Here is a 19,510-nt window from a genome sequence, read left to right as displayed (position 1 = left end):
GACTGACCCATACCAACAGGCATCCACTTCCAAAGTCGGTTCATACTTTCCCTTACTGAACCAAGCCAAAAGAAATATTCTGAAAGATGAAAATATTTTCTCTGCCGTTTTACTTAGTACAGAGCTACAGCATGGACTAAGAACAAACCTGCACTTTGCCGTGGCTGGATATTAACACAAGACACATCTGGGTCAAAATTACACCACATAAAACTCACAAGTTAAAATGCCAAGAAAGCTGTGCCAACTCCATACTTTCTGCACCCATACATCAGCTGGAAGGAAAACCTACAGAAGACAGGGCTGGACCTGCCATTATACATCCCCCAAATATCCTACAGTAGCGACTTGGCATAACCCATAATCACAGAATACACAAATAGAGACCGTAAGATGTCATCTACTCTACCCAGTGACCAAATATCCCTCCGCTACAACCTAAATCCCATGCCCAGCACCCTCCCAACACATGCTTGCCAGCCAGGGTGAGCACTTGCAAAGCCAGGGACAAGCAGAGGGCCCCCCTTCAACACCCTGATGGCACCAAGATTTGTTTCACAGCAGCTGGGTGCCAGGAGAGAGGGAACCTGGGACAAAGAGAGCAACACGGGACATCTGAAACTGAATTAAGACATTGAGGGGGAGAAAGAAGGGAAAAAACATGCATTTATTGCCTTGCACAAGCTCTCCTCGGGAGAGGCGGGCAAGCGCTGCCAGCAGCTTTGGTCAGACTGGTGATGCACAACACGTGGTTCTTGGAGACAGAAGGGGAGATCAGGCTACTTGAAATGACCAGGTTTCAAAGTTTTTCTGGAGAAAAAAAATTCAAAGGGGTTGGGGATATTAGGTAGTCTATCGCCCATGCAACTCTGGCTCGTGTGCATGTGGATTAGGATCTGGCTTTCAATTACAGGATCACATCTTAGTTACTCCCAGCATCCTTCCACTCACTGCATTCATTTTGTCCACCGTTCACTATGTTGTTATTTAACCTCTTGTGTGAACACAGAATTATTATGGGCTTCTTGTGACTTTTACAAGGCTTTCCCCTTCTCCCCATTTTAGGAGCTGGTACAAGTCCAAAGCATCATTTAATTCTGTAATTTTGGATCCCTCTGGCTTGTTTTTTTTTAGACCACCTACAGCTCTTCATGTACTTCCTCAGCAACTCCTGTTGGCAAGAACTGCATTTACAGGCACTCAGCATTTCCGGAGGCTCAGGATGCCTGGAGCCTCCAGCTAGCAGCAACCAACAGTAGGTTGCACAAAGTCAGTGGCCACTGTTGAGAACTTTGGTGCTCGTGGCTCCGCTCCAGCAACAGGGAGGAGCACGGGCTCCCCTCACTACAGGCCAGTGTTGTGCTGCAACAGGTAAGCGAGAGGCCCAGCGAGCATCCCCCCGCCAGGCAGCCCTGGTTCCCCACAGCACGTAGCCTTTCCCACCCGCTCCCTAAGGCAAGGCCCTACAGGTGCGCGGGATACACAAGGCAGCTAAATAAGGTTACACTCACAATCTTATTCTGCAAAACATAAGCACTTAGTTTTCTTTAGTCTTGCGTGCTCTTGTAGGCAATATCAGATATTTGCGATATTAATATCTTGTTATTTTAACACCTCCTAATTCCACAAAGGGGGCAAGTAGCTAGTCTGTACGATACAGACCAGTACAACACTACTAATTCCAGCTTTTCCCTTCTCTTTCCCTTCCCTTCCCTCACCTTCTCCTTTGCCCCCAACCGCTGGGTGCAGCCTCACCTCAGGTCTTGCCCCTGCAGCAGCATCCCCCCAGGGAACACTCCGGCCTCAACAACCGGCCCAAGATCATTAACTCCTTAACACAGGCGGTCTTGCTGCTGGTGTTTAGTACAGAGAGGTTTCTGGCTAACACGTGAGAAGCAAATAAATAACACGCTCACATAGTTTTTACCCCAGAAACCATCAACTATGGATGCGGCACATCATTCCTATCCACTAAAAAACAAGTTTCATGTTGTAGAGAAAAGTATGCCTTTTTAACAGTGGGAATTATTCCCGTTACTGGCTAGTGCACATTAAAGCTCAGGGATCTGCTCAGCTTGGCTTTGCTATCAACTCAAATCAAACCACTGAATTTTCTGCTTGACGATATCAAAGCAAATTCTCAATTTGAATTGCAAAAGCAATAATAACCTTTTCTTGTCATCTGCTAAGACCATTGACTCTTACTTAAAACGTCCAGTTCTCTCTCACTAGACACTTGCTCTGGAAAACTATATGAAATCGACACAGTGGAACTACAAAGTGAGTTTTATTTCATCTTGCTCTCTGCCTGTCTCAGATTTCACCGGGAATATGAAATATGCATACAAGCATACATTTAAAAAAGGGAGAGCCAGGGCTAGCAGAGCCCGACCCGCTGCAAGAGGGTGCGGGCCGCCCGGCGGGGCGCGGGGAGGCGGCGCGGGGGGGCCCAAGTTCCCACGGGCCAGCCGGACCTGTAGATTTGGGGGTGGCAAACGGCTCCCGCGGGACTTCGTGTCCCCCGCGCCCCCGCTCTGCGGGTCTCGCGCGACCGCGGCGGGGGACCCCTCCCGCACCGCGGAGGCAGGCGGCGGCCGGGCCGGCGGGGGTCCCCCTCACCCGAGGGGTGCGCGGGGAGAAGCCCCTAAAGGGCGCTTCCCCCGCCGAAACCCCACCGAGCCGCGCCGCCTCCCGGGGCCGGGGCGGCCGCGGCCGCGCCGCCCCCTCCCGCCGGCACCAAAGCCCCGCCGGGAGCGCCGGAGCCGCCGGGCAGCGGCAGCCGGGACCCGGGATGCCGCCGGGGCAGCGCCTCCCTCCCCCCGCACTCTGTCTGTGTGTGTCCCGTGTCCCCCCGCCCCGCACACCCCCCCTCCACGGAGGCGGGGGGAGAAGTTGCAACAAACTCCCGGTACCGGCGGGTGATGCTCCGGCGGCCCCGCTCCCACCGCCACAGCCCCCGCCGCCCTCCCCGGGCAGCTCCGCGGGCTCGGCACCCCCCGGCCCGGCCCGGCCCCCCGCCCGCGCCTACCTGCAGCCGCTCCGTGGCCGGCTGCCACATGGTGCCGCGGCGGCGGGAGGCGCTGCCGAGCGGGCGCCGAGCGCGGCTCTCTGCGGGCGCGCTCCCCTCCGCGCCGCGCCGCTCCCCGCCCCGCCCCGCCGCTCCGCCCACGCGTGTCCGCCGCGGGGCGGCGGGGGCGGGGGCCACGCGCGGACCCACTCGCCAGCGCGGGGACCGGCTGCGGCGCGGCTGTCCCCGTGGCACAGCATCCCCGGCGGCCCGGCCTCCACCTGCAGCCGCCCCCGGGGGACACGCAAGGGAAGGGGAGCAGGGCAGACATCCCCGGCTGCCAACGTCGGCCGCACGGCATCGCTCTCTCCGGGCAGAGGTGCCAGCCTCCCCACTGGCATTCGCTGTGCACTGCCTGGGAGGATGGAGGGGGCCCTCCAGGGGAGCCCTCCCCAGAGGCCGCCTTCCTCACAGCAGCTGAAACTTTTTCCTCCTGTTCTGCAAGAGGTTTAAACCGCTGCCAAGTCAGCGGGACGCTGCCCTGCTCCGTGAGGCCCAGGCTGCGGCTGGCACTGAAGGGGCGCGGAGCACAGGGAGCCCCCGGTTGGGGTCAGGATCCCTCCCTCCTGCCCCGTCAGTCCCGAGGTGGCTGAGGGGCCCGCACCACACTAGCGGCAAGGCCACGCTCAACTGTTTCACAGCGCCCGCCATCAACAGCTCTGGCAGGAGGAGGACAGGCTTTGGGATCTGCCTCCTCCTGCTACGGGGCGGTAAAATACCCCATGGAGCATCTCGACTGCCTTTCCCCAGAACCAGCCTGAACCTCTGGTGCTATATTTGAGGTGCAGATGGAGGGGTGGGGGCACACTGCCGCAAGGAGCCACCCCAGCCCTGCTGAAGCTACAGCACGCGGCACTGCACTCGCCTTCGCGTCGGAGCGCAGCCCAGCCCAGGGCCCCGCCGCACTTTGGGCTCCTCCTGCCCCCTGCCTTGTGCGAGGCCTGAGCCACGGGAGTGGCAGAAATACAACCGTTTCCAACCCCCAAGTCTGGCAGCGCAGGCAGCAGCAGATTAAGGCATAGCACTTGCAGTCGACAGATTTGTTTCCAAACACTGAGGTGCAAAAACTCATCTCCTCGGGTCCCACAGCACGCACCCCCCGCCTCTCCCCTGACCTGCCGAGATACACCTGCACCACAGCTCACCCGAGCCACACCACAGCAGCAGCACCCATCTCAGCTCCAGCTGCCACACAGACATATAATGAAAATTGTTTCCAGTGTTATTAAAATGATGCGTGAATCGCCACATTCACGTCACCCTCACAAATATCTGACTTGATGTTTCCATCTCCTTAGATGGATCCGCTCCGTGGTGCCTGCCGGGTGGTGGGGGCGATGCTGTTACTGGCCCCAAACGAGCTGTCGGCTAACAGCACCCTACACCAGTGTGGGACATCCCTTTAAGCAGTAAAAGGCAAAAAACCAGATTGGAGCCCTCTTTTGCTATCTGGGAGGTCAAAGGCAAAACCTCCAGCAGCCCCTAAATGACTCTGGCGCTTAGGCCGTGTTTTCAGACATGGCAGAGCCACATCCCGGCTGCCACACACAATGGAAGGAGCAGTGCCAGGTGCAGCCACGAAACCTGAGGCAAGCAATGGGGGCTCTCCCATGGCTCTGCCCCAGCACTCGCAAGGACATGTGCATGCTCTGCCCCCGGCTTGTGCAGGGACATGCAGGCATTGCTCTTCCCCATGGAGATCAGAAATGCCACAGAAAAGGGGAAGTTTCTGCAGGCTCCTGAACTGCACCAAAGAATGTTCTTCCAGGCACAAAAGCTGCCACCTGCCCTCCCTGCTGACCTGGGGCCACCTGGGCAGCACCTCATGCTTGAGTGCTGGGAAGATTTGTTAAAAAACCAGAGGAGCGTGTCTCATGCTTGTCCCAAGCATTAACCACCCCACCCCGCAGCCTGCAAGCCAGGCTCCCAAACCTGCTGTGGGTGCGTGAGCCTGAGGGGCAAGTGCAATATCATTTCAGTGTCGGTGCTTTAAATAGCAAAGCAAAGCAATACTTAAGGGCATCTTCTCAAAAAGCCAGGCATCCAGGTTCACCTGTGAAGAAACCATGACCCTTGCGGGGAGGCTCTGCCACACGGCCAGTCTCCAGGACCAACACCCTGAGACACGTTGCAGGATCCAGGCGAGGCTGCACCTGCTCAGAGTGAGGCCTCAATGAATGTAAACTTTTAAATTGTTTCTGAAAACACTTCACCAGTATATCCCTTAGTAGTGACAGCCTAATTAAAGTGATTCAAGTCTTGCAGCTTCATTTACTGATGCATCACCCTCCTCTCTCCAGGAAGGGAAGCACTAACCCTGCACAAGCTCCTGGCTGAGAAGCCCGCCAGAATTCTCCCCTTCCCACTCGATGAGCAAACACCGTGTCCCTGTCACAAAACCCTGTTTCTTCCAGCTGATGCTTACGGTCCTACGCAACGGCATATTCTAAAAACCTCACTCTTCCTCAAGTGAACTCTGGAACAGTTTCATCGATCCTTCCCATATGGGTAAATCCAGCCGCCATCGCTGCTTGAACCAGCTGGGTGCAGGCGCAACGCGGGCTGTCAGCAGCAGCAGCACACAAAGTAAGTTCAGGATCTGCAATTAGCAGAAGACGACCAACCCTACGGCTGGAGGCCGCTTCTCTCATAGTTTACGTTACTTGTACACAAAATAAAACAACTGGGGGGAAATCTGCATTTACTGCGAAATGGGTGGCATGCTATTAGAACAAGCAAGCAGAAACAGTCACTCCATTTCCAAAAGGATATGAAAACAGAGAAAATGAATGCTGTAGGCTTCAGGCTGAGGTTGTATGAGAGGAAGGTAGGGGTGGAGAGGAGCAGCTTGATTGCAAATTTCTGAAATCAAACTGGTTGATTAAAAAGCAGTCTGTGAGTCCCCCAAGCCCTGTCAGCATCCTCCCCAAGCCTTACCCCTCACCAAGGCAGTGACCAGCACTGTGGGGACGAGACAGCTACAGAGCCACCCTGCTCAGGTTTGTTTAGTCTCCAGGAGTACTTCAGTATCGCATGGCTTATGGCCATGTCAGGAAATTCAGCTGCTTTTGCCTTTTCGGACATGCCCCGCAACACCTCTGCGGTAAACTCACTTTTCAGCTGGACTGGGCGCTGCCGGGGTGGCCAGGGCACCAGCCAGAGCTCAGCTCAGGAAACAATCCATTAAACTTGGGTGACTTCATGTCACAATCTCACTAAGATGAGGTCATTTTTACCTAGACTTTCTAATATTTTAATCCAAGAATCATTTTTTATTGGGTATCTAAGCTGTTCTGCATTAGGTAAGTCCTGCTCCCAGCCAGTCAAAGATCTTTCGCTTTTGCTTAAATAAATAGTGTGAATTCATATTTCCAGGATGTTCTGCGTTCCAGAATGTGCCTGTAAGAAGATACAGATTTTTTTTCTATTAATTTTCCTTTTACTGTGCCAAATTATGGAGTTTCTCTTCTTGTAATGAGTTAATATTAAGACAATTCTTTCCGAAGACTGCAATACATTACGCAGGTTGGTCCCACTTTTCTCAGTTTCCTTCACTTCTGTGCTCATAGGACAGAAATACTGGAGCCAGGGGAGTTCTTGCATTTCAAAAGGGAGTATTTGATGCAGTAGGACGAATTTCACTTTTATTCACATAGTAAATTTGAAGCGTTTCCAGTGACTCCAGGATATTTTCTCTTTTTTAATGGCTCCTAGTTATTTAGTTTCTCTTCCTCTTGCACCATATCCTATCCTAATGTAAGGTGTTTATATAAGCATGGCTTCTCTGCATTTGAAAACAAAAATAAACTACTTTTTTAACTGTAGACATTGCCTTTTTAATTAACTAAAATTGTCTAATTGCTGATCCCAATGAATTATTGGACTTCACAAGATCCATTTAGCTTTAGGAGCACTATTAATTCTCATTGAAACATGACTAGAAGAGTCATTCAGTTATTTAAATGCTGCTTCCCCAAATATTGTGCAGACTTCGCAAGTCCTGTTTCCAAGATCCTCTTTTTGATTACGCAAGTTTACAAAGTGTACACAAGTCATTAAACACATCTTTTTTTTTTCCTTAAGAATTGTTTACCTTGGATTTGCTTTTGCAGAGTAAGTTTGTATAATTAGCAAATTTAATGTTCTGTAAAGTGCCATAAATTAATAACATACTTCCAAAACCTAAATATGCTTGTTACTCTTAAACATGTTGTCAACTCACCCCAAGCAAATGCAGCATCCTTGCATAGATGAAGGACACCAGATATATCGTATGAGTTTTCTGACACCTTTCTGAAAAAATGTTTTGTGCCTAAGCAACCCAAAATACACTATCCAAGTAATTCAAACTGTTTCCTTTGACAACTATCATATTTTAACATTCAAGTTAACAATAAATATATTTTTGTGTAGAACTTCATCTCTTGCAGATGGCAAAGCTAGATACGATGGCATGATCTCTACTTTATGTCATATAAATATGGCAGAGTAAATACCCAAGTTAGAGATGTCCAGCTCCCACGGCAAGGTGCATGCTTTGGAGACGGCATGGGAGAGCTGCAGCTTGGGCATTGCTCAGGGGAGGACACGGCCAGGCTGGGCCACCCGCGCTGCGTCCAGCCATGGGATGCAGGCAAGCGGTAGCTAGGGGCAGCATCAGAGCACTGGCAGTTTGCAAGTGCTGACAACAGAAACCTGTATTTTGAGGGGACTCACTCACCTGCAGGGTTCAGGGGCTACTGAGAAGCAACTTAAATTACGCTTACATCTAAATGGTAGATATACACCCTTTGATAGGTACAGCAGCGACTAAAGATCTGGCTCTGTATTCCTTACCCCGGAGCTGCCTAGAGCATGGTTGCTGTTAAAGTAGCAGCAATTCAACAGCAAAGACGTTTCATTCAAATACTGGCAAAATGCAGACCACATATCTCCAGAGGTCTTTGATTTCCTTTCAGTATTGTGTTTTGTTAAATTGAAAGGGAAATTTATTTACATACTTGCTTACCATATAATCCCAGCGGAGCAGTACCGTTATTTAGGTAGTCATTTTTATTCTGATTATGTAGGTGCACTGGGATGATTGCGCAGACACGGGAGTGCAGCTCCACCAAGGGTGGTTCAGCCGAGGCCACTTCTGGTCGCAGTGCATCTGACTCATTATCCCCTTCGCAAGTATTTTAAAATGGCATCGGGAGATGCTATAAACCTGAAGCAATGCGGCGTTAATGATTTGTGAAATTGAGGCAGCAGTAAGTATCCCAGGGAAGGGAGATAATTCAGGTTCGGATACATCATATTCTCCCACCCATCCAGGCTGGGCTTGCTGGGTATCACGAAGTCCTGATTTCCAATTTGTTTGAGAAGCTCTTGCTGGGGTTCCCATAGCAACCAGGTGTCTTTAATGACCTGTGTGGTGCCAAAAGAGGTTGTGTTTCTGATTACCTCTTCAGCTGTAACTACCCCACGGCCTTCCCAGAGCACCAGGATAGCTACTGCTTTTCCTCAACCAAAAATAACTTGGAGGATGATTTTGAAGGTGCCTGGACTAGATAAATGCATTCAATGCACAGATAGTGACCTATTTGGCCATATTTATGTGATATCCCTTTTGTCTTCTCACCTTTTGGCCTCATCTTTAGAAAGGCAGATATTTGGTCTCACTTCTTCACGTTGGCACTGTACCGGTCCTACTCACAGCAGCAGTGAAAATAAACCACCAAAGCCATGGTAGGTCAACAAGTGCAGAAGGGAGGTTGCTGCAAAGGTCTTGCATGGATTTAAAAGTCCGCATCAGTTCTGCGCAGGACAAAATATATGACAATAAAGGGGCAAGCAAGTTTTATTCTTAGTATTCCCATCACCTCTGCCAGGCGGCACCTCCATCGCTGCTGGCGGGAGCCCCCGGTGACCAAGCGAAGCAGGAGCATCAGCCTCCCAGCAAACACAAAGTTGGTCTTTCGGAGCTGCCAACCCCCCACATCAGTACCGACCGTGCCCCTTTTTTCCTAACTAGCACCAGGAAAGAAAGGACAAATCTGTGGATTTTGGCAGCGGCCGTGCTGCGGGGGGAGGGCTCGGGCTCGGGCCTGCGGCTGCACCAGCTCCCCGGGCAAAGGCGGCCTCCTGGCTCCGCGCCCCGGCGGCCTCGCGCCAGCGGGCAGGAAGCACCGACCGGGCTGTGGGGAATTCAGGCCGTCCGGACCCGGGCCACGGAGGCGGCGAGAAGAGCGCCTGGAGAAAGCAGGAGGCGGCGGATGCGGCTCAGAGGCTGCGGGCCGGGCACCAGCCCCCCGGCAGCAGACGGGGCAGGCAGGCATGGGGACAGGGGAAAGGCAGGGCAGGCGCAGGGAGTAATTGTGGCAGTCACCATTGTCCAGCTGCGGTGCTGGGTAAGGCTGAGCTATCCAGGGCGCAGGGGGGCCGAGTGTGGGATGCGTCCTGAGGAATCCCCTCAGAGGAAGTGGGACTGGGAGGAGAGAGGCAGCAAGGACGAGAAAGGGGAAAAACCTGAGGCTCGGAGCCTCAAGAAGCCGAAGGACAGAGGGGTTCGGGGGCGGCGACGAGGAAAGGCCAGGGAGCCGGGACAGGAGAAGGCCTCACCTCCTCAGGGAGCGCTCCCACCACGGTACCAGTGACACAGCTGGTGGCCAGACACCTCCTTGCAGGGACAGGGACATTTCCCAGACAGCCTCCAGCAGCAAGTCTTGCATTAACATACCCAAAGAAGCTCAACTCCAGCTCTTAATGCACCAATTAATCTTGTAAGCAGCAGAAAACGACCAGCATAAAATCTTCACGTTGACACGTGCCAGGTACTTGCATCTTCGTTCTCTCCTAGGTCCAGAAGAACCTGAAACAAGACCTCTTAAGACCCCTGTCAGCTCTGTGCACCTTTGACTATATTGTCTTTATTTGTGAAGTACCCCTGATGATTATTAAATATTTACTTGTCTGTGATAAACAGAAATATGTACTTCTACAAACCTGTACAGAGATCGCAATCATTCTACACCAGTTTTACACCAAGCTAAATCCATGGCAACTTCACAGCTCCTGTCCGTGACTCTTTTCTGAGTTGCACAGAGGAGAATGTAAATTACTTTTGATTTTAACAACATAAGCGAGAGGAGAATCATGTCTATATAGATAAGCTGTTTTCAGAGAGAGCACTGAAGACAATGGAATTATAAAAAGGAATGAAGAATCATAGGTGAAAAATAAATATTTGAGCAATTTTATATGCACTGGATATTCCCTCAGAATAAGAAAATTTACAAAGAAAAGAGACTTTTGACAGTCTCCAATCAATATTTTTATTTGCAGAGCATCACTATAGCAAGAAAATGGTTTGGCAATCTGTCATCTAGATTTCACAATTTCCGACTGCTCGAGTTTATCCAAAAAATAGGAAGTTTACTAGAAGCCACACTTCCTATTTCAGTGATATGTACCCACTAGTTATTCATAGGCATAAGGAGACTGGTCAGCTATGTGGCAATGTGGGAGATGTTTCTCCTTCCCCCACTTGAGCACAGGGATGTAGAGAGCCACTGTTACAACAACTCAAATTCTGCCTGCGCATACAAAGGTTCTTTCACAGCTAAAACCAGATCATTTTCACATTGCACTGCTGAGGTGTTCATGGCAGAGGGTGTAATAGGATGTGTAACAGAACCAGTGTCATTTGTTTAAAGCACTCACTGTCCTCCACAATCAACAACGGGTACTGATAAAACACTAATGTCTGAGGATGTCAAAGCGCATAAAGGGGCAGAAAAGCAAAAGCACTGTAGGCCAAGGGACACATATTCCCTGCTCTGCAATGGTTCTAGACTATAAAATGTGTGAGACAGGAAACAGAGCAGAGTTCAGGGATGAAACCATGCTCCAATTCACCCAAGTCCTAATTAAGAAAAGACAGATGGGTAAGTGGGCTATGGAGGGCCTCCTTCTTGGTCCATAACCTTGGGCACTGCACTGATTATCGGGAATATTTTTAACACATGTGCTGCTGGGTGGATGTGAACTGATTTGCTGGCAAATACCTATAGAGGTTGTAAATATAGATTCACAAATCATTCAGAGAAGCCCGAGATTCACCCTCTTGTGTACAATAATCTAGTGGGACTCAGGTCCCTTCTAAGTTTTTGGGAACCAGAGTGAATGCAGAGTCCTCACTGAAGGTATAAGGCTGATGCCATCAACATTTCACACAAGATTTTACCAAGTTTTGCAACTCAAAGAAGAACTCGATAAACATGTAAAATGTCTTCAACCCTAGAAGAGGCAAAAATACACAACAGAAAATTAACAAACCTCAAAAGTCCTTCAATAAGCTCATGCTTAAATTTCAGCATGAGCAGTTCCTAGTACAGCAATGCAGCTGGACTCACACACTTTGCTCCCCATGCTGTGTGGGAACTTGTTTCAAGCTAAAAACAAGAGATCAGTTAAACAGACTGACCCGTGGCAGTCAGAGGGGCTCTCGATGGACCCATCACATAAAATGCCAATGCCACATAGCCAGAGCAGGTTTTGTACAAGTAACATATCTATGTGTAATTATGAGATGGATTATTATGAGACAGGATTTGCATTTTTCCTTTCAAAAAGCTTATTAAGCATTTTCTTCTTAAACAAATTTAAGGGTTGTGTGTCTCTTTGGTGTGTAACAAAGAGGAATACATCTCCATGCTGAGGGAAGGGATTTGCCAACTATTCGTGCAGAATATTACACAGAAAATTGCACTCATAAATCACTACTGACACTGAAGTTTGAAGAAGAGGGATGTAAATCAGAGACGACACATAAACGAAGAAGAGAGACAATGAATTCTCAGAAATCTCAAGGCTGAGTTGCTTTTGAATGAAGAGCACATTTAACTGTTAATTTGAAGTCTGATATTATTTCTCTGCCCGCAATTTCTGTCCTTCTTGAGAGGTACTGCCAGATGGAAAAAGAGAAGATGACTATATTGCTTATGCAAAATCAGAGCTTCTTAAAAAACAATTGCAAAAACATGGGTAGTGCCAGCTCTACCGCCAGGGTAGGGTAGTGGTTTTGCTGGGCGATTTTGGTTTTCTCTGCAGACAGGAGTCCCCTAAAGTGGAGCAAAATTAGATAATATTAACCAATTTGTACAGAAATTTTGTAGTGTATCGCATGAAACTTTAAAATGTCATCAAAGCATCACCATATTTACCATTCAATAATCTATTCCAAATGATATCTTTTAAAATTCAGCAACATATATCACTAAGTAAATCACAGCTGTGAGACATTTTGATTTAAAACTAACACGTCTGTCAACACTGCTAGCTTACCACCCTATTTTAAATCTCGCATGTATTAACATATAATAACTCTTCAAAGCTATCAGGAATTAAGGCATCTCCACAGAATTGTAAAATATTCTCTCTGTGGAAATGAAATGGGTGAAAGACAGAGGAAAACTGATAAACTCTGCACCTAATTCTGCGCTCTAAAAATCTCCTCCGGGCTTTGTCCTTATCTCATGCAGGACAACACAGGGCACGGGGAAAGAGGGGAAGCAGCATGCTGAGTACTGGAGATAAAAATAACTGGTCATCATCTTTTATATGTAGGAGAATCTCAATTTCAAATTCATGGCAAGATGAAAGTGGAATGGCATAATAGGCACATGTGAAAGCAGATCCTTTCTTATTTACATGACGTTTTGCCAGTTTTGTTTTGACAGACCATTCTAGCAAATGTCATACAAAGGGAAAACAACCAAAATATATGTTCAAATTAAATTAATAGGAGGTACTGGTGTCACGTACAGACCACAAATAAGACATTATGGACAGCACATCTTGGGTACAAAATCCTTGAAAGAAATTACTCTGCATCACAACAGTTATTGCCTGGTTGCCTTCTTCACATGACAGATGCAATGTAGTGAGTCAAACAACCACAGGCTGCTCTGTAGAATAAACATCAATGCCATACAATGGGATCTACAAACACAAAGTTTTCAGCACGTTAATACAGATTTCAGCTCTCTGTAACCTATCCATGTGTTGCATTGTCCTCTTGGAGAAAGAATCGGAACTGGAACCTGTTGTATGTGTTCTCTTTGTCTTAATACAGTATAGGAAATAAGCTGACTTCTAGGAGACAACAGAAACTGTACACTTGAGCCACTGTTTTTCCAAAAAAAGAAGCTAAAGCCAACCTTCTGGAAGGTGGCTGGGCTAAATGAAGCTTTATCATGCATGAAATTGCCCTCATGGCCCTCATACTCATTACCAAAGAGTTTTCTTGAAGCTTGTAGTGGTCAGATGTGCAGATGAAAGGGAGTAAGGTTCTATGTCTTGAGTAAGGTTCTATGTCTTAGTTTCATAGGCTTGAGGCCTAAGACATAATTCCCAGAAAGATATTGATAGTAAATACACTATTATATTTCAATTCTTTTAATACAGGAATGTATGCTAAGCCATCAGATGGGACAGCTATTTCTAAGCAGCCTTCCTGATAGTATTTTCACAAATTGCTGATTGCCCAAAGGCAGATACACTAGGCAAAGAGTATAAAAGAGCTGGCAGTGAAGGTCCGTCATAAATATTGTTTCCACGTTCAACAAGGCATTGATCATATTTTTCAACCTGGCTGAGATTTTATTTGTAGGTTTTATACAGATTCATAAATTTCACATGTACTAAAATACAGTGTAAGTCATTAGTTAAATGGGAAGTTTTGGGTAACTTTTTTCTTTAGAATCATGGACATATAAAAGCCTTTCATAAAAAGATCTTAGAACATTTCAGAGACACTCATTAGCTCTCCTAGTGCAAAGGAGGCGAATTTAATTACATGCAATTATTTGAATTTAGAATAAATTGCTACCCTGTGAATTTAAGGACTGTGCTGATAGTCAGTTGGAGATTCATGGTGAGAACCCATGAATCTCTTGTGGTCTCCTCCAGCTATGGCTGTAGGACAGTGCTCGGAATGCTACTGCATTTGCAAAAGCTTTTACTCAAACGTTGGAAGTGTCCCAAACCACCAGCCTGAGGAGTGAGGCTATGCTTCTTTTCTTGTGGATACATTCACAGGTTGAATCCATGTGGTCTGTCATCAGAAGCATCTTGTGCTGATATTTGACATAAACATGTCCTATCTTTGTTATTGTTATACTTTCCTCCCAGGAAGAGTTCCAAGCAATCTTGACTTTATATTTGTATGTCGAACACCACAAAAGGGGCAAAAAAGCAACTATGCTAAAACGCTGAGACTTTGAAACAAGGAAACAATAGGAAGCCATGGCTTGAGGACAAACAAGGGCATTCGCATAGGCTACAGACCACCACCTCTATCAATGCATCATTTATGTGCTAAACACTACAGTCCTGGTTGAGAAATGTCATGCTGAGATACTGCTGTCCTGATGCAATACTAGATGCAGCCTTTCATCAACCAAAGCATGTATGGGAAGGGAGGAATAACCAACTGGGAAGGGAGATTGAACCAATCAAAGATTTACAGAGATAGATGAGTCAAGAGGGTGTCCTAAATTCATCCTGATCTGGCTTGCCAAAGAGATTCACAGCTGAGAACTCTTCATTGACCAATCTGCATCTGTTTTTCTTGCTTGTCTTCATCTGTGGTGCCAATGGTTAAATTTGTCCATAAGATGCTAATGCCCTAGAGTGGCAAGGCAGAAGATACAGCATAAACAAGGGGAGAAAGGATGACGAGAGACATTTCAGCAATGGTCACCGCTCAAACCATTACGACTGGGGGTGAGAACTGTCTTCTGCTGACATTGTAATTGCAGCTGCTACATGCCAAAAATCATCTAAACTGCATTAGGCTACTTTCTCTTTCCACAGCAGCTACACACATTTTTTGTTAACTTGTGCAACATATATCTGGCTTACAGGCTCAGATTCCAGGCAGATTTACTTCAAATTAGTTCAAATCCACGTAAGTCAATAAAAAACTGTGGTGAAGATCAGAAACAGTCACACTCTGATTTCTTTGAGCAGTGGTGGACTGACATCCATGTAGAACCACATGCACATGCACACTAACTTGCTCATATAGAAACATGAATGGAGTCTAAAGTTTAAGACACTGAAAATTCAGATTATTTTCCATGTGGGTACTACTCCCAGGAGGTGGAAGAGAAGTCACAGCTGGCTTCAGGAGAGATCTCTCTTCTATTGTAAGGAGCTACCTCTGAAGGGAAGTAGAGCAGTCCACAGGAAAAGAAATAAAAAATCTAGACTGAAGGGCATCTCCTTGAGGAGACAGCATTGCTTCCAGTGATAAACATCTCTCCTGGTCTGTGGGACTCTAGCAAAAAGCCCAGTGTCAGTGAGCTAGAGCAGATTGTTTCCCTTAGACTCATCCTGGTCTGTTATTGAAGAAAGCAGAGCAGACCAGCTTATTTTCCTAAATGATTAACTTTGCTGCCTTTTCTGCTCAGCACATGAGATAAAGAAGTTAATTCAGTTAGCTTATTTATTTACATTCCTTTGCCAAAGATCTCACCAAACAAAGCCTATTTGATGATTTATTCTTTGCTAAAGGGGAAGCTTATTTACAATAATCATCTTATCATAAACTTCTTAAAAGGAGGATTTGGAACTGGAATTCATAATAACAGAGAAATCTGACTTTTCCAGAGAGGTCATTTTTGTTATCCATTTTGCACTGTAGAAGAAATGAAGCCCACTGAGCCCAGATGAGGCTGGATGTGGCATAATCACTTCGAAGTTTTGTTTGTTTTCCCTGGTTGACCCACTTCCCATCAGAAGGAATCACCTTCACCTAATTGGAGCTCTTCCAAAATATGACGGGGGAAAAGGATATAAAGGATTCAGATGCTGGGTCCCACAGAGGGTGCTCTGTAGCTCCGAAGTTGCACAAGAGGGATCACCTCTAGCGCAAGCAGAGGAAAGAGTCACGAAGTACCAAGATGACTTCTGACCGAGGCCTCTCCAGTGACCAGCATGTCAGACTGAGAAGGAGCTGGTGGGAGCTGAGAGCACGTTGCACTCTGCCCATCTTTGTAACAACCTCCAGCTATTTCAGGTAGCAGCAGTATTCTGATTGCTCTGTCAGACTCGGGCTGGTCCCATCTCCCTGATGAGACATTTAAGATGTACCTAAAGGTGGCTCAGAGTCAAATTTGCCTTTTGTCATCCCTCCTGACCCCACAAAACTACAGTGTTTTTGCGGGTGCTCAGCCAAAGTCTCAGGGAATGGAAGACAAACTTGCAAAAAGGAGATAAAGCAGATCAGCTCCGTATCTCTCATTTGGCACTGGCTAAGTGTTTTGCCCTTCTCTCACCGCTCACCTTCTTGTGCAGAGCATTTCACGGGGGTAATAGACTCTGAGAGATACCCATGGAGGAGGTACTCATGGAGATACCCATGGGAGGCCCATGCTTCTGCACCCCCTCTGAGATCAGGAATATGAGAGCAGAGTAACATACCAATAGCAATTTCAGCCCATCCAGTATCGAGCAGCACATGAACCTTGGAAACATGGCAGTAGGGAAAAAAAAAAAAAGAGGTTCCCAAAGCTGGTCATGCAGCAAAGAGCTCGCACAGAAACCGGGCTGGAGGCACCCAAAGGGAGGATGGGCTGGATTTGCTCAGCTGTAAGGATGGGGGCACAGCTCTGTCTGATGCAGTGTGACAGCCTGCTCTGCAAAAGCTGAGCGGTTGTGGGCAAAATGAGAAGGGAATCTTGGAGAAATTTTGGACACAGAAGGATTTAGTTACACAAAGGGGCAAAGGAGTTCCCTGTAGGCAACACAAGTGAGGAGGGGCTGTTTAATTCCTCTCAGCCATCCACACAAAGAGTAACATTCAGAGGTGTTAAATTTATTCCTCATCGGGTGTCTATTGCTATCAAAAGAGAAACTATACATCTTCAGGAATGTCATATCTGCTCAGGCATTTCTCAACAAAGCCCTGCTGGAGAAAAGCCAAGCCGTTTCCAGAAACGAAGCTGAGGTAGGATGAAAACATCAATGCTGCGATTGAAGTTTCACCGCATGAGACTTCACTGAAGCAAGCAATGTTTACTGTAGCGCTACACACCTTTGGTCAGATTTTTTATATTTTTAGATGCAGAGAGACACCAAACCAGTTTCCCCCAAAACGTCACCAATATCATCTTCAAACTCCCATTGTTTTCAAAGGGATCAACCACATAGAGACTTTTGCCATTTGAAGATGCACTTTACTGACCTTAAATCTCTTCTCAGTTCTCATTTCCCTCACACCAGCGTAGCAGTTGGCTACGTTTGCAGGGACAGAAGTAGCAGCAAAATCAGACTGGTGGTCTTGGTGCAGGACGTTACCCAGCCTGGACTGACAGCGCACAGGGCGATCCATGGCAGGAGGTGCCTCAGGTCTCCTTCCAACTACTCGCAGACCCCCTGTGCCTCCCCCGCGCTCTCCCCACGTCCCCGGCCGTCAGCCTCCAGGACCCTCCGAGCCCGCCGTTCCATTAACCTGCTAACAGAAACAGGGTAAGCTGCGAACAGACAGAGTTCCCGCAGGCTTGCGGCGGCCGCTTACCCGGGGCCCAGCTAGGTCAGGAGCACGTCCCCAGCCCGTTCGTCCTCTGCCCGCTCCGCCGGCGCAGCGGGAGGGCGAGGGCCGAGGGGCCGACGGCCGCGACGCGGGGAATGGCGGTGCCGCCTCCCGCTCCCAGCGCGGGCTCACGGCAGCGCCTCTGCTGCCGCCTGCCCGGCCCCGGCTGCCACTGCACGCCCGGCACAGGGACGCATCGGGCGTTTTTAAAACGGACCTCCGAAGCAGAGGGACGGCTCCGCGCTCGGCAGCCTGCTCCGGCCGCAGAAAGGCCAGGGCCCCTCACCCAAGGAGCAGCGCGCCGGCCACGCAGCAGGTGACCGCCGTGAGGGGGACGCGGCCTTCCTCGCTGGCAGGGAAACCCTGCCTTCCCTCACGAGCTGCCTGCGCCCCTCAGCAACATCGTTTTTCACCACGTATTTGGAAGAAGAGGAAGTGTCTTAGAGTTAGGGAGGATCGAGAGCCAGCTTCTTCCCGAGTACAAGGTCTGCTGCTGAAAACCCGTCCTGCGGCGGACCGAGGCTGCTCCCACACGTCCCTTCTGGGGCCCACGCAGGTAGCGTGCAAATTCCCAAAGCACCGCCTAGAGCCAAGACACAAAGAGAGGCTGAAGCTGTGGCAATGGTCTAATTTTGCTACTCAGCTAAAGTTTGGGTTACATCTGTAGGTTTTAATGGGGATAATTTGTATGGGTTTAGTCAACGTGTTTTCTAGCCGTTGTGCTCCACTGTTCCCTTGGGCCTTGTATTTATATTGTACTGCAATTAGCCGAACCACATGGACAGGGTCACCGTCTTCATTGTTCTGGACTGACTCCATCTAGAATCCATGTAAATCATGACATTCTACTGTCAACACATCTATCACAACTCTGAGCTGTAACTGCAAGTTTCACACCACCCCAAAAAGCATGCAAGAATAGATGTCCATGCTGCCGGGGCAAAACCCCTCAGGGATGTTTTCCTATTTCCAGAGGGAAGAGGAAGAAAAAAGAGCCAAACCTGGGGAGCGCACAAGTACTGGAGGTTAATGACAAACCCATAGACTTGTCCCCATCTGCAGGAGGAGCTGCAGGCTGTTAGCCCATTGCCAGGGGCAAGAGCACATACAACCACCCCTTTCTGCATCTGGATGATTTACAGCAAAAAATCCACGTGGAGTATATTAACAGAAGGTGGTATATGCTATACATCTGTATTTGCTCCCTACACAGAACAAACCTCCTCTGGTTTGGGAAAGGATATGGAATAATCAGTGTCCTTTGTCCACATTCACATATATCCTCAGAAAGACATGATCTGGCATAATAAAGACAGTAACCTACTTGTTCTAGCAGCTTCAGAGCTGGGATAAAAAACTCGGGATGGGTTTGTTCCCTCCAGGTCTGAGGGCTGCTCCATCTGGCAGGCAGTGCAGTGCCTCACAAATATCTCAGAAGTGCACGGATTCAGGCATAGTGCATGCATAACATGCCATCAGAGTTCAATAAAATAAATTGGAAGGAGCAAAAGTAATTTTCAAAGCACAATTCACAGGAAGCACAGGATGATTTACCGAAGCTAGAGGCTGCAAGCTGACAGGAAAATAGCTCCTCACAAATTACTTATCTTTCAGGTCAGTCACTTGAGAGAAATATAGGATGGTCAAGAATCACTACTAAGGTGTGATTCGTATGCAGAAGGGCCGCTGCTCATTGCAATGTCTCTCTTGTAAAATATGGACTATGAATATGTATGTTCCCTACAACAACAGAGTTGCTTGTTTCTCTACTTTGTATAGATTTGCAGTTCTTCAAAGATAAACCAATATTTTACAACTGAAAAGGCCAAAACCTCTGAAGAATGAGTATTTCCTTTCTATCT

General features: G+C 48.1%; 1 protein-coding gene and 1 long non-coding RNA gene across 4 annotated transcripts in view; both read right to left on the bottom strand.

Moving 5' to 3' along the window:
* Positions 1-17,719, bottom strand: part of PID1 (phosphotyrosine interaction domain containing 1) — a 105,533-nt gene extending 87,814 nt beyond the window's left edge. The window contains exons 1-2 of one of the 3 annotated variants that reach the window (XM_030028990.2): positions 17,634-17,719; positions 17,301-17,567 (exon numbers count right to left, since the gene is read on the bottom strand). In XM_030028990.2, coding sequence (XP_029884850.1) covers positions 17,301-17,447 — 147 coding nt within the window. In that variant the 5' untranslated portion in view covers positions 17,448-17,567; positions 17,634-17,719. Of the gene's footprint in view, positions 1-3,028; positions 3,161-3,221; positions 3,375-17,300; positions 17,568-17,633 lie in introns of those variants that run through there. The other 2 variants (XM_030028989.1, XM_030028992.2) reach the window with 2 other exon arrangements.
* Positions 5,891-9,920, bottom strand: LOC115347516. Its single transcript, XR_003925511.2, has 3 exons — positions 8,691-9,920; positions 8,076-8,476; positions 5,891-6,466 (listed from the first exon to the last, which is right to left on the bottom strand). It is a non-coding gene; the product is annotated as an uncharacterized LOC115347516 (long non-coding RNA).
* Positions 17,720-19,510: the final 1,791 nt, after the last annotated feature.

Source organism: Aquila chrysaetos, chromosome 10 (genome assembly GCF_900496995.4).
Source record: "Aquila chrysaetos chrysaetos chromosome 10, bAquChr1.4, whole genome shotgun sequence".
In the NCBI taxonomy this organism is placed as follows: Eukaryota; Metazoa; Chordata; class Aves; order Accipitriformes; family Accipitridae; genus Aquila; species Aquila chrysaetos.
The sequence above is the reverse complement of the archived record's forward strand: the minus strand, read 5'-3'. Positions and strand labels throughout refer to the sequence as shown.